The 15,379-nt window shown below is 56.1% G+C and overlaps 1 protein-coding gene across 1 annotated transcript; it reads left to right on the forward strand.

Annotated features, from left to right (window-relative positions):
- The first annotated feature begins 1,686 nt into the window (after positions 1-1,686).
- On the forward strand, positions 1,687-12,786 carry LOC114649222 (neurexophilin-4). Its single transcript, XM_028798709.2, has 2 exons — positions 1,687-2,278; positions 11,814-12,786. Exons 1-2 carry the CDS (start codon positions 2,225-2,227, stop codon positions 12,552-12,554), a joined length of 795 nt encoding a protein of 264 aa, XP_028654542.2. The 5' UTR covers positions 1,687-2,224; the 3' UTR covers positions 12,555-12,786.
- Positions 12,787-15,379: the final 2,593 nt, after the last annotated feature.

Genomic DNA, 15,379 nt, shown 5'->3' on the forward strand with positions numbered 1-15,379 from the left:
TCCCATCTTCCTCTGATGTGAGTATAATGTCTAGAGCTCATGAGACAATGGGCCTCTTCTTCCTCCTCTTCCTCCACCAAGTCCTACTGATGTGGGTACAACACCCGACCATCTCCTTTAGCTGAAGATCACAGTTTGATTCCCCCACCCAACCTGTCTGACGATCTAACCCCCCCCCCCAGTTCCCTCCAATGTGACCACCATCTGAAGATTCAAGTCCAAATCCCACCTTCCTCTGATGTGAATACAATTTCCAGAGCCCACGTACCCCGTTCTTCTATCTTAAGATCAGAGTTCCATCTCCTGTTTCCACCCATGTGTCTGAAATTTCTGCAGCCCACCAAATATCTGAAGATCCAAGGTCAGTGCCTTCTTCCCTCTGATGGGACAATGGGCCGCCTCTTCCTCCTCCTCTGCCAACTTACACTGATGTGACTACAATACCCGACCGTCTCCTTCAGCTGAAGATCGCAGTTCGGTTCCCCCACCCAACCTGTCTGAAGATCTAACCCCCTCTACCCCCACGGTTCCCACCGATGTGACTTCTGTTTCCTGTCAGAAGATCTTGCTTCGGTCCCCACAGCTGGTCTGTGCACCCACCAGTTCCACTGCCTTTCCCAATTCCCACCTCTACTATTAATCCCAGTACTTGGTGAGGACCCCACTGACGTGTCCTCCTTGGTCTTGGCCTCAGGGTGGGCACCACTCACTCACTTCCACTCCTGTGTCTGTTTCTGTTCTGAATTTTTGTGGTTTTCCCCCAACATTCCCAGAGATGGACCTCTGTGGTTAATTGGGGTCCAAACTCAGTGGATCCTCGGAATGGTTTGGTGCCCCAGTGCTGCTTACCACCAGTTTGTTAAGTGGGATTGTGAATGAGGGTCCCCATGACTTGTGACCTCGCAGATGTGCAGCATCACACCAAGGCCCAGATCACACGTGATGGACCGGTGGCCAGCGCCTGAACTGGACGCACACTAGCAGCTGGCAAAGACCAATGAGTTCCAAGACCCTCTTTAGCGTCCCCCTGATGCAGGTCAGAAACGTGCCTTAATTCAATAAGAAGCTGGAGCATTGAGGAATGAGCGGGACCACCTCACCCAAGACCTTGAAGCCCTCAGCACCGCTAGCCTGGACCCCCCGCCCTCCTCCTTGGTAACCCCAAGATGTTCTTTTCTTACCTTCACTAGGACTGTTTGCGCCGCCTGCCATTCGGCTCTCGAGCACTAGGTGGCAGCAGAGACGCGCGCATCTCCGTCTTGCGCTGAAACTTCGCGGCGGCTCGCCGGTCGGACAGGCGCGGGTCTCTCAGAGCATCGACGGTGGGCAGCCTTGAGAGCGTTCGCGGTGCCCGATGGTCTCTGTGAGGTGCTGGTGGGCTCCTCTGTTAGGTCTGCCCCGGTATTGCTGCCACGGTGTTCTTTCTGACACGCGACAAATCCACGCACAGTGCTGCCGGTCATTCCTGCCGTGTGTTGCTCCAGTTCCAGCCAGCAGGAGGCGCTGTCTTCAAGGCTACAGGCCAAGGCCGAACTGGACACAGCCCCCTGGTCACAATTCACCTGCTATCCTCGGATTCGAGAAGACGCCAGCCTTCGTGGGTCCGATTGCCCCTTTGACAGGTCACGCAAGTCCGGCCGATTCAACGAGGAGGGGATCACTGAGACCCCTTCGACTAGCTGGCCGCTGTCCGGTGAAGTGGGGAGCGTCAAAGTTGACTTGGTGTCAGATGGAGGCTCCTCTTCCGTTTTGTATGAGGCGGGCATCCGCCCCGATTTATTGCGCCCCGGTACAGCGGCTGTCCCGGGTCGGTGACGTGTCGCTGGCTTCTTTCCACCGCCCCACAAAAAACGAGGGCTTGGCGGGGTCCACCTCGCGAAGGTCCCACGTGTGTCGAGGCCGTTTCGGTGAGCGGCCGCGCGCATGCGCGTGCGCGTTTCAGAGCTAACGCGAGTGAGCGAGCGAGAGAGAGAGAGAGAGAGAGAGAGAGTGTCCCCGCGGTGGGGGGCGCTTATTGAGGCTCGCCCACCGCCGGCTCTCTCACTCTCCTATCTGCCCCTCTTCCAGACGTCAGCAGCTGCTCGCGGATTGGAGGGCCCCTCGCACGGCGCGGCCCCTTTAAGATAAGCCGCCGCTTTTGGGGACGCTCGAGCGCTCGTCCACCTGCGACCTTTATGTCCAGCGCGGGGCTGTAGCTCGTCCTGCGGCGCTCCTGGGAGATACCATGAAGTTTCTGCACTGGAGCCTGGCACTCCTCCTGCAGTGGATCCTACACGAGGTAAGAGGAGGCGCTGCGCACAAGTTGCCTTGCCCGCCGCCTCGCGAGGGCTGCACCTGTGCCGTGAGGGGGCTCACCTGCGGGGGTCGGGCGCGGAGACCGTCGCGGGGCAGGGTGGGCAGTAAATAGGCAGACATGTCCCACGCCGAACTCTGCGCGCTGCCACCTGCGCCACACGTCCCCGCATCTTCTGAGTTCCGTCGACCCCGAGTGACCCGCAGCTCCTCACATGCCCACCTTGCGCTTCTGCTCCTCGGTGTCTACCTGACGGGGCTCCCGTTAAAACTGGAGTGGAGTTGAGAGGCGCTGCCGGTGATCTTCCCGTTCCACCTGCAGCCGCAGCCTCTTCGAGAGCCCCCTCGGCGCGGGGCGACCAGCCGCTTTACTCGTCCTGTTCTTGACGGGCACTCGTGTATAGCGCCTTTCGCATGTTGCGTATTTATTTTTAATCCGCGTGGCAGGCTCTCGTGTCTTGTGCCATAACACCTGATGTAACGTGCCGTGCCATGCCCGGTGCCAGGAGTATCACGGCGGCTCTTCTTCTTCTTCTTCTGCTGCTGCTGCCTTATTGTTTGGCCGACGCCCTTGACGTACGATTGGCTGCAGTTCTTTTTTGTTTTTCCAATCGGAGCGCAGGCTGGCAGGTGAAGTGACAGCTCAGGGTCACACCCTGGCTCTGAAGTCCAACGCCGTACCCGCTACGCCACACTGCCTGCCGCCTCCCGCCGTTCAGCCTCCGTTTTTCGGAAGGGTTTGGTGGTCGTCGGTAATGGACCAGGAGGGCCTTTGATCTGAGGCGGGTGGGGGGTAAAAACCTCACTAGTGGGCAGCGTTACACGGGTCCCCGTAGCGTTGTGTTGGCAGAGGGGCACTCGAGGTGTGGATGTGACGCTGGCGATTTGGTGGCACGGGTGAAGGACTTATTTACCCCTGAATCCCCAACACACGGTGGGCTCAGTTATCCATGCCAGTTTATTCTTCTCCTTGGCACATTTCTGCGCCTTTGCGTTTTTGCTCACATCGATCGAAGCCCTCGATTGTCGCGCTCGTCGCCTTTAGGGAGTGCGCTATATAGGGTAGGACTAGAGACGTCGCGCTCCGGGCTGGCTTGTGACTAAAGATGAGGAAGACGACGACGGTGATGAAGGACTATGATTTGCTGTGTCTGAGGTGGCACAAAGTGACTTTAAGGGTTTGGGACAAGCAGAAGCCCTGCCAGCTCGCCCGTCCCCCTGTGCTCGTCCCTTCTACGTGGTGACTCAGAACTGCACGCGCTCCTTCATTCTCTTTAGATGTTGGGGACGACTTCCAAAAGGTATGGGGTCAGGGGACGATGGACACCCAGTGGGGGACAAATTCACGCACACACTCGAGATGTCACCACGACTTGTTCTAGCGGTCCGACTTCGAGCCCACTCCGCATACCTGATTATTGCCTTCATCGTGTAAAGTGCCACCTCTTCGTGTTTGTCAGCAGTGTCACCATCTTGTCCCCATACTCAAGTCGTTTGTCCAAAGCAACTCTCAACATTCGAGATGCAATTTCTTTTTTGTGTTTCCAGTGGGGACACAGGGAGGTGAAGTGACTTGCTCAGGGACATCAAGTGTCAGCAGCGGGGTGTGAAGTCTGAAACCTTCATCACTACGCCATAATGCCCGCCTCATCCTCACCAAGTGACGCCACCCAGCTGACCTCCCTGAATGGAGGGTCTCCACAAACCCGGAGCTGCCTGGTGGCTCTCTTCTGGGATAATAAAGTCCACCTACCATAAGCAAGTCATGGGTTCAATAGCAGCTCCCCCCTGAGCTCGTCAAGCCCCCCAACTTCAGCACGTTCGGTAAGCGCAGCCGGAGGCCGACGCGGAGCTTTCCACGGCTGTGGTGCTGAAGTGTGCGGTCGAAGAACGCGGGCGGTGCGGAGAATTTCGGCCCAACTTGGCAAAATAAACGCAGCTGGGAACAAAAAAATAATAAAAATACCCAGTGGCACATAAAGGGGGCAAACTGTCGAACTGCCGGCGTCTCTAAAGCCCACACGGCAGAGGTGACACATTTCACTATACGTGCATTGGAAGTGTGAAGCGAACGAGGAGAATACAAATCGTGGGACCCTCGACTGTCTCGTCATTCCTGAGGGCAGGGTGGGCTGTGGTGCCAGGGCAGTGGGCACCTGAGTAGATAAAACTAAGATGGGGAGCCGCGATGGGCGCTGCCACCTCGGCGTATCCACAACGGGAAGTCCGGAGTGCTGCCCGTCCACAAGCTCGCTTGGCATTGCCAGCCTACGCGAAGAAAGAAGGGAAACCAGCGCGTCGAATAGACGAAGTCTGCTTTTATTTTTATTTGTATTTTTATTTCTATTTGTATTTGTGTTTGTATTTTTATTTCTATTTGTATTTTTATTTCTATTTTTATTTATTCGTGTGTTCTCCCCAAGCCAACAATTTAGAACGACTGGCAAAACAAAGAACGGTGCGACATTTTCCACGCCGTTGTTGTTCGTCTGACCGTCCCGTCTTACTGCGAGGCGCTGGCGTCTGTCTGTCAGTCTGTCTGTCGCTTGAATTTAAACAGTGCCAGCCCCCCGGTGCCCCCGCATGCTTTAGGCCGTTGGCCCCACCGTGCACCCTTGTCATTAGCGCCGCATCGAACCGCTCATCCCTTCGCCCTCAAATGCGCCGTCCGCTCGGGGGTCGCGTTGGCAGGTTAGCCCCCAGTGACCCCGCCAGTCAAGGAGGCCCCGCCCCCGGTCCAGGATCGAGTCGGTTTGTTAGTTCACAGTCGGCGCTGCCCACCGCCCACCGCCCGCTGCTCCGAGTGGCAGCCTTTGCCTCGCCGAGGTGCTGATTAGGATGCGCCGCTCGCAGTTGTGCACCTGCCTGGCAGATGTGTGAAGCGCAGCCGACACCTCCGAGTCTGCCTGCCTGCCTGCCAGCCTGCCAGCACGTGCGCGGCCCGGGCACCATGTGCCAGCTCGTCCGAAGGGGGTCAAGGCCATGGCTGACATGGCCGACATCTCCACGGGAAACCGGAGTGACCTCGTCGAAGTGCGCCGCCACGCGTTAGTCTGAGTGAAGCTCTGCGTAGGCCGATCGCGAGGGGAGACTCGGGTTGGCAGGGGAAAGGGGAGTTTGGGGGGGCACTGGGCATCTGAAACCACTTTGGGGTGGCGGGCCTGAAGTAAAACGGAACGCTGATGCCACTCGTCGCCTGTGGGCTGACATGGCGCAGTAGCCGCACGGAAGAACAACCGCAACATTCTTACCCGGGACAGGTGGGTGACGACCCCCAAATATGAAGAATCTGAGGGCAGACGGGCGAGCCATTGAGGGCGATGGAGTCCAGCGAGGCCTGGCAACCAACTGAGAGCGGCCTTGAGTGGGTACGACAGGTGAGGAGCCTTGTCCACCTTCATTCCTCAGATTCACCCGCGTGGATTTACACACCTGCGTGGGGTCACTCGCATTCACATGCCCATCACTAGCGACCCCCTTATCTGGCACTCACACATTGACTGACTGCCTGCCTGACACCCTCCACGTCCATGGCACTTGTTCGTTATGGTGGCACACGCACCCACCCACCCGCCGGGCACTTGCACCACCATCGCTGACTGACGTTTTTCACACACCTGCTGTGTTAAGTGACGCGCACGGCCATCACTGGAAGGCACGCGCGCACACGCGCACTCACACCTGTACACACGAGCGCGCACGCCAAGGCAGGTGGACACTCTCAGTGGTTTGTCACGTTCACGCGCGCACACTTGTCACTCGATCACACACACACACACCGCCTTCGCTTCTTGACACACTCACATTGCACCTCCACTTGTTCGTTACGTTGATGCACCTCACTCACACACACACACACACACACACACACACTCTCACTGTGCCGTCGATGCTTGACACACACGTGCACTGTCACTGGCGCAGACCCGTCGTTGACACACTTAACACACACGCGCACCTCCACGTGTCGCACGTTTTTGTCACTCGTGTATACACACTCACTCTCTCTCACACACACACGAGACAGCGTGCACGCGCACCCGGTCTGGCGGCCTCCTCGTCTTCCACCTTCGAGTCTTTTTAAAAATTCAGGAGGACGCGCGGCTCGGAAAGACAACAACATGTCAGCCGGCTCGGTAAACAGCGGCAGCGCCTCTGCCAGCTCCTGTGAACGTGACACGCCGTGACGCACGGAGGCTCGGGAGACGTGGCGGGCACCGAGGGGGCACGAGGCCCGAGCCTGGCATTTCCTCCTCTACAACTTTGATTAAAAGCGGCCGTGGCGCCCCGCGCTCGCCGAGCCCTAAGCAGAGGATTTTCTGCGCGTTATGAAATATGAAACAGAAATCCGGCGGCGCGGCTCCGCCATAAGTCACCGGCGCCGCACAGGTGTTGTCGTGCCGCTTGGCCGTGTGCGCGCGGATTAGTTTTCTAATAAGGCAGCGGCGCCGTTTGCGGGGCCCGTTAATTCTGCGGCCGCTCGGCGCTTATTAAAAAAAGAAGAAGAAAAAGAAAAACTCCGCTAGGGGGCGTGGAGCACGAGGAGGAGCGGGGGGGTCAACGATGTCACGGTGGTCACACTTATAGCGCACCGCAGGGTCAGTGATTTTGGGTGGTCACTTCTCACAAAGTTCCAGAAACACAGAGGTTGGCAGTCTGGGGCGGGCACTTCTTATCAGGGTCCCAGGAACACAGGGAGTGTCAGGGTGAAGGATGCAGGGTGGTCACACGTGACATGAGGAGCGTCGGGGTCCGCTGTTTGGGTGGTCACTCATCAGAGTTAATGGTTTAGAGCGGTCACTTCTCACAGGGTCTTAGGAAAGTCAGCAGTATGGGATGGTCACAGTTTGAGGAGGTCACTTGTCTGGGTGGTCACTGTCCACTCAGCCTCAGGGACACGAGGAGTCTCATGGTCAGCAGTTAAGCGCGCCTTCGATTCTTTCCAAGTTCTCCTATGAGGTGGGTTTCCAGCCCCAAGTGACAGACATGTGATGTGCCACCACCCGCACGGGCAGCTCCTCAGGATGCGCCCCCTCATTTTGTTTAAAGTTGTGCCAGGTGGAGCGATGGGCCGTGTGCCACACATGACAGGCCTGCACTTTGAAGTAGGACAGCACAAGGCACGGAGAGCTGTACTGTCACCGAGTCTGTCACCCCACCATAGGTCACAGTCTGTATAGCGCCCTTCACAGGAGTCGACCAAATAAAACGAAGCAAAGTTGGCACCGTGCGCTCTGCGTGTGTCCCGATGACTCGCCGTCAGCTCCAGTGGTGCCCCCGGGCTTCTCACGCAAAGCTGGAGGCGCAGCGGGCACCGCAGGGAGACTCTGCACCCATCAGCAGCCTTTTGTTCTCTGGGGAGCGGCACGGCGGGGTGCCCGCCGGCTCCAATCAGGCCGTACGCCGTAATCAGGCCTCTTTGTCTCAAGCCAGGCAGGATGTGCGAACCCGCCGGTGCTGCGCTCTGCCCGGGCACTCATTGGCACTGTGTGGGAGTTCAGACTCAAAGAGGAGGTGGGCACTGCACTGAATGCGTTGACCTTAGAATCCAGGCCAGGACACTACACTGGTGTCCGTGCCAAGGCACCCAAGTGGCATCTTTACCAGTGGCCAGAATGCCAGCTTGGATGTTTGAAGTCTGAGAGTGGAAAGTAAAATGACCAACAGGAGCAGAGCTGGGGGGTCACCCTGGGCAGAGGTCATTGAGCTGGGCTGAGACCCCCCCAAATACCACTTTTCTGGGTCATTTTCATGCCCTGGCCCTTCTGGAATTTCAAGTGCCCCTCTTTATTTGCCATTTTCATCTGGAGCCGGGACTGGCAGAGAGGCTGTGAAGAGTCACCTGCTGACCAATCAGTACCCGCTTGATGGGTCAAGAAGCAAGGTGTGACCAATCAGTAGACTGGGACAGAGGGCAGATATGACCAATCAGTACCACTCACCTGGGCAGAGGGCAGAAGAGACTGACTAATACCAATAACACTGGGCAGAAATGACCAATCAGAACCCCCTCAACTGGGCAGAGTGAAGGTGTGACCAATCCAAGTACTGGGTAGAGGGCAGCTGCAAACAATTAAAACCTGCTAGACTGGGCAGGGGGCAGAAGTAACTGATGAATACCAATAGCAGTGGGCAAAGAGTACAGTAGGTGTGAATGGTTAGTGCCTGCTGGACTGGGCAGAGGGCAGGTGTGACCAACCAGTAGACTGGGCAGAAGGTGGAAGTGACTGATTAATTCTCGCTAGACTGCTGGAAGAGCAGGTGTAACCAATCAGTACCCAGTTGACTGGGCAGAGGGTAGAAGTGACTGATTAATGGCAGTAGGACTGGGCACAGGGCAGGTGTGACCGATCAGTAGACTGGGTAAAGAGCAGGTGCGACTGATTAGTGCCTACTGGACTCGTCAGAGGGAGGTGTCACCAATCAGTAGACTGGGCAGAGAGCAGAAGAGAAGGATTAATACCAGTGGCACTGGGCAGAGGGCAGGTGTGAGCGACTGGTACCCGTTAGACCGGGCGGACGGAGGGCACAAGTGACTGATGAATAAGGTTGGACTGTCCGCTCAGAGTGGTGGTCCTCCTTAACAGCTGTGGTCACCTCTGCAGCAGGCCTGGTCCCCCCCCCCCACTCGCTCGCCCGCTCGCCGTATATTTTTGCATTAAACAGCTCCGTGAAATTTAATTTGAATTTTTGTTCTCTCGTCTCTTTTTTAATCTGCCACTTCTCAAGTCCCCTCCACCTACGGCGCTCCATCTTTGTCATTTTTCTTCCCCAATTTTCTTTCTTCAGCCTCCCGTTTTATTTCTGCCGACTGCCACGAAACGAGACGCGGCTGGCGGCGGCGCTCGGCGTTTAACCCTTTGCGGGCTTGGCAGCTGTGCCAGTTTGTTTGGAGGTGTGTGTGTGTGTTGTTGGGGGGTTCCCGCGCGAGCGCGCTCCCCTCCCCACTTCGTTCTGTCGCCGCCACAGTTGGGGGGCGCTGTGGCGCCGGAGAGCGCTAATGAGGGACATTAACGGGCCGGCACGCGCGGCGGATGGGCAGCGAGCGGCGCTTCATTACGAGCCCAGCTGAGCAGCGTGCGAGTGGGCGCGGGCCTCCGGGGGGCCCCTCATGGGGGGCGAGCCGCGCGCTCACGCCAGCAATGCATCACGCGCTGACAGCTCCGCTCGCCTGTAAATAAGAAGGACGAGCCGCCCAGCTGTGCTTTAACTTTAATCATTTATCTAAATAAAGGCGGCGGCGCCCCCCCGGGGGGTCTGCTTAAGCGCGCCTTCGATTCTCATTTCTCATCTGCATACCGGCGCGCTGAACTCTGCGCCCCCGTGCGTTTATTGAGTTAAAATTCCCGGCGAGCGGCGGCTCCTAAGTGGCAGTGATTGATGGCTGACAGACCCGACTGGAAGGTGCCGCCCGGGTGGGGTCTGCCTCGTGACTGGGGGGGTCCCCCCCCCCTCCCCTCGCACGTGTCACTGTATTTCTCGGCGAGCATGGCGCCCGCTGACCTTCTTGCGGATTAATAAAATACAGAAAGGCGAGGAGCGCGGCGCGGGCCCCCGGATTTAATTTTGACTCGCGGTCTGCAGGCTACGAAAATGTAAAGCAGCCTCTCACATTGACACTCGCTGTCACCACTAGAGCGGCCGGCAGGGGGCACTGCAGAGGGCTCACCGTGCCACCCCCAAGACTCCAGCTGGCGCTGCCGATGTGCCATGCGCTCCCCAGTCCTTCTGGGATGCTGCCAACGTCTTGGTTACATCAGAGGGTTTGTGTCGGACCTCCAAACTTATATAGCGCCTCCCACCTCACACAGCCCTCGAATATCCCACATACAAACTTCTGTACATGTAGGCAAATGCCAGCTCAGCCCAGGCGTAAAAATAACAAAAACATCACCAAGACGCCAGCCTCAGCCTTCAGTGTAAAAACCCCGGGCATGTGCCCGCTACATCTGCCACACACTATAGCGGGCACGAACAGCACATGTCCTTAATGCAGCTTTGGCACACAATAAACCTCACTGTCTGTGCCCATTTTGGTGCCAACTGGTAGGGGCTTGCAGTTGTGCCCGCATCCTCCACGGGCATGGCTTCAGTTTCTCCTGTGAGGATCAATGTGCACTTCTCTAAGGTAGTGCCAGTCGAAGAGGCTGCTGGCATTCTGTCTGTCCTGAAAGGCGTTTTATTGTGTTTCTGTCTGGATGAGGCTGCCACATGCCAGGACAGATTTGGCACATGGGCCAGTTGCTGCCAGTGATCTCTCATTTGTATGATAGCTGCAAAAATCAACTTTGGGACTTCAGAGTGCAGATCCCTGCCTGGCACCTCCTCCCTCACCATGTTGGCGACGCCAGCGTTGAGCCCCATTTCCATATATATTGTATTTCTTTAATAATCGCAATGCCTGGCAGCAGTCATGTGGGACGGGATGACAGAAACTGTTGGTGGGCGGGCAAAACGTCCCTCTGCATGCCGGTGGGCACCAATAAAAGATCTCTACAGAGACAAGACAGTAAATGTTGGCTATTCTGCCAATTGGCATGCCCAGTTGTCCAGGTCTCTAGGTGAGGCAGACAGATCAAGAATAACCAGGATAACCCATCAGAGCTGGCACATCCCTTAAATAGGCCATGACTACCTGTTAGTTGAGCCTGGCATACGCACAGTGAGGCTGGCACAGTCCCGTGATCCATCATCCTGCGGACATCGGTCAGCCAATGTCTATCACTAGAGCAGTCGTGCCACTGTCAATTGGCATGGCCAGGAGATGCCCCTTCAGGGTCTCAGGTGGGTAACAGCAGAGCGCCTGGTCATACGCCAGGCCGTGGTCACACCCCCACAGTACTGATGATGACGGGAGAAGGGCGGGGTCTCCCACCAAGGGGTGTCACCTCCACTTTCAAGTGACCTTATGACACTCAGATTCATGCTGACTCAGGTGGCCCAAAGGTGCCAATGCCAGGTGAGTTTCTTGCTCTCATGGCACTACCCTTCAATGTGCCCAGCAGATAGCCCAGGAGACATCCTTCTAGAGCAGGGAGACCTTGATGAAAGCCTGAACAAGACAAGGCCATTTGAGCCATGTGGCCAGGCAGGTGGGCCCGTGTCACCCCAATGCCTCGTTGTCACCATCTCCCTCCTGACTAACTGTGAGGTGACCCCAAGTGTTGATACCCGGGATGTTTCAGGAGACCACATGATTACTTCTTGTTGTGCCCGTTTGACTCTGTGAATGTGCCATAGACTAGTCTTGCCATGACTTTAAATGCAGTATCATTGTTTAGAAGGATGGCACCCCACGAGAATCTCCTGTGTGGCACATGCCTGGCAGTGCCTGCTTGTCCACATTGAGCCTCGTACTTCAACCTGCTCGTTCTAATAAAACGGCATGATCAGGGCCCCTGGCGTGGGGAGTTTTGGGGTATGCCACATGTGACCCAATGGGCACGGTGCCCATCCGAGCCTGGTCCAGCACTAACGCCCACTTTTTCTCTCTCTCTCTCTCTCACCCCTTGTGTCCGTAGGCCGCGTGTCTGGAGAAGCAGGCTGCCAAGGCCCTGGAGTACCTCGACCTCGGGCCGGCGGGCTCCGTCATCAAAACCTCCTCCTACGGGGTCAAGCCGGGCACCTCTCTCCACACCTCCGGCGTCCTCTCCACGGCCGACGACTTCCTCAAGTCCAAGCCCCCCACGTACAGCTTCCTGAACCCGTACGAATGGGCCCGAAACCAGACCCTGCTGCTGGAGCAGACCGGCTACCGGTCCAAACGCAAGCCCTCCCTGAAGACGGCCAGGACGAAAAAAATCTTTGGCTGGGGCGACTTCTACTTCAACATCAAAACCATCAAGTTCAGCCTCCTGGTGACGGGCAAGATCGTGGACCACGTGAACGGGACCTTCAGCGTCTACTTCCGGCACAACTCATCCAGCCTGGGTAACCTGTCCGTGAGCATCGTGCCACCCACCAAGCTGGTCGAGTTCGACATCATCCACCCCCAGAGCACGCTGGACACAAAGGAGTCCAAGACCTTCAACTGCCGGGTGGAGTACGAGAAGACCAACCGGGCCCGCAAGAACAAGCCATGCCTGTATGACCCCTCGCAGACCTGCTTCTCGGAGCACACGCAGAGCCACGCCGCCTGGCTGTGCGCCAAGCCCTTCAAGGTCATCTGCATCTTCATCTCCTTCTTCAGCATCGACTACAAGCTGGTGCAGAAGGTCTGCCCGGACTACAACTTCCAGAATGACCACCCCTACTTCGGCTGACGCCTGCCCTCCGCTTTCTCTTGGAGGGCACGCCCCTCGCCCTGCCCCGAGGAACGCCACCCTCGGCCGCTTGTCCTGCCGTGAGGCGCGGCCACCAAATTCCTGACTGTGAGTCTTGACGCGGAAACGCGAGCTGCTGGAGTGGACAACGTGAGCCAAACGAATGATGTACCCTGGGAAAGAGCCCATGTCGATGCTGATGGCCTGCTTTGTAAAATAAAACCAAAACACGCCTGCCTCTGCGTCTCGAGCTCATTGGCTGTGCTGGGGAATGGGGGGGTTGGGTGGGCAAGGGGAGTGGATTGACCAATGCCCATCAGTAAAAAGAGTGGCACTGTCATGGCCATGTCCACCAATAAAATATGGGGCACCCTCGAGGCCACGCCCACTGGTAACTGAGTGCCACCCTCACAGCCACTCCCACTACTTAATGAGTGGCATCTTCATGGTCACACCCTTCACTGAATGGCATCATCATTGTCATGCCCACCACTAACTGAGTGGCACCCTCATAACAACTACTACTTCTTAATGAGTGGCACCTTCATGGTCACACCTGTCACTGAATGGCATCATCATGGTCCTGCCCACCACTAACTGTGTGGCACCCTCATAGCCACTCCCAATACTTAATGAGTGGCACCTTCACGGTCACACCCTTCACTGAATGGCATCATCATTGTCATGCCCACCACTAACTGAGTGGCACCCTCATAGCAACTACTACTTCTTAATGAGTGGCACCTTCATGGTCACACCTGTCACTGAATGGCATCATCATGGTCATGCCTACTACTAACTGTGTGGCACCCTCATAGCCACTCCCAATACTTAATGAGTGGCACCTTCACGGTCACACCCTTCACTGAATGGCATCATCATTGTCATGCCCACCACTAACTGAGTGGCACCCTCATAACAACTACTACTTCTTAATGAGTGGCACCTTCATGGTCACACCTGTCACTGAATGGCATCATCATGGTCATGCCTACTACTAACTGTGTGGCACCCTCATAGCCACTCCCAATACTTAATGAGTGGCACCTTCACGGTCACACCCTTCACTGAATGGCATCATCATTGTCATGCCCACCACTAACTGAGTGGCACCCTCATAACAACTACTACTTCTTAATGAGTGGCACCTTCATGGTCACACCTGTCACTGAATGGCATCATCATGGTCCTGCCCACCACTAACTGTGTGGCACCCTCATAGCCACTCCCAATACTTAATGAGTGGCACCTTCACGGTCACACCCTTCACTGAATGGCATCATCATTGTCATGCCCACCACTAACTGAGTGGCACCCTCATAACAACTACTACTTCTTAATGAGTGGCACCTTCATGGTCACGCCTGTCACTGAATGGCATCATCATGGTCCTGCCCACCACTAACTGTGTGGCACCCTCATAGCCACTCCCAATACTTAATGAGTGGCACCTTCACGGTCACACCCTTCACTGAATGGCATCATCATGGTCATGCCTACTACTAACTGTGTGGCACCCTCATAGCCACTCCCAATACTTAATGAGTGGCACCTTCATGGTCATACCCTTCACTGAATGGCATCATCATGGTCATGCCCACCACTAACTGAATGGTACCCTCATAGCCACTCCCACTACTTAATGAGTGGCATCTTCATGGTCACACCCTTCACTGAATGGCATCATAATGGTCATGCCCACCACTAACTGAGTGGCACCCTCATAGCAACTACTACTTCTTAATGAGTGGCACCTTCATGGTCACACCTGTCACTGAATGGCATCGTCATGGTCATGCCTACCACTAACTGAGTGGCACCCTCATAGCCACTCCCACTACTTAATGAGTGGCACCTTCATGGTCACACCCTTCACTGAATGGCATCATCATGGTCATGCCCACCGCTAACTGTGTGCCACCCTCATGGCCATACCCCTCAGTAGCTGTGTGGCACCCTCATGACCGTACCCATCACAAACTGAATGGCACTTTCATGGTCAACCCTACGGATAAAATATATGGTGCCCGACATCCATCACTAGCTCAGTGGTGCCCTCATAGCCTCTCCCACTACTAAAATCATACCTATCACTAAACTGAATGGTACCCTTGTTGCCATGCCCCTCAAAGCTCTGAGTGGCACCCCTTTAAGCCACGCCCATCACTACACTGCATGGCACCTTCACAACCACACCCTTCACAAAACTGAGAAGCATCCTCGTAGCCGTGCCCACCACTACACTGACTGACGGCATCCTAACCACGCCCCCAAACACCTTCCTTGAATGCTCCTCCCTCCCCCTCACATATGATACACACGCCCCGCCCCCTGCACTAAGCCCACTCCCCCTAAACAAGCCCTAAGAATTGTGTCTTAGCCACATCCCTAGTATGCCCAGTGAGTTTACAGATGCCCGATGTCCAGGCCGCAGAATGGAAAGCGCCCATGCTGGCTTGTTGTCAGCATCTTCATGCCCTAATGACTGCCACATTTTGGCTCATACAGTAGGCCCCTTCAGCATGGCGACTAGCATGGACAATGCAAGCCATAGACCAGTCATGAGATTTTTGTGGCAGAAAGTGAAAGTAGCTGTTGCTGTGATAGTCCCCTTGAAACTGCGCATGTGTATGGAAGAGATGGCTGGACAGAACATCAGATGGGGACGCTCCCCAGTTTTCAGTCCCCAGACGTGTCAGCCAGTGCTGCTAGTTACAGAGCCTTACTTTGTCACCCGTGTCTCCCTGTGTTAGAGTCTGGAGTCAGTGCACTAGGTGGGCCGCTTTCACTTTCACTCTCGTCACTCGGTGCACAGCTGCTGGCGC

The sequence above is a fragment of the Erpetoichthys calabaricus genome, chromosome 3 (assembly GCF_900747795.2).
Source record: "Erpetoichthys calabaricus chromosome 3, fErpCal1.3, whole genome shotgun sequence".
NCBI lineage: Eukaryota > Metazoa > Chordata > Cladistia > Polypteriformes > Polypteridae > Erpetoichthys > Erpetoichthys calabaricus.

Bases quoted from the DNA above. Each gene is read 5' to 3' on its own strand.
- LOC114649222 (XM_028798709.2), top strand. From the start codon at position 2,225: ATGAAGTTTCTGCACTGGAGCCTGGCACTCCTCCTGCAGTGGATCCTA. The intron at 2,279-11,813 runs GTAAGAGGAGGC...TTGTGTCCGTAG, and splicing joins TGCAGTGGATCCTACACGAG to GCCGCGTGTCTGGAGAAGCA.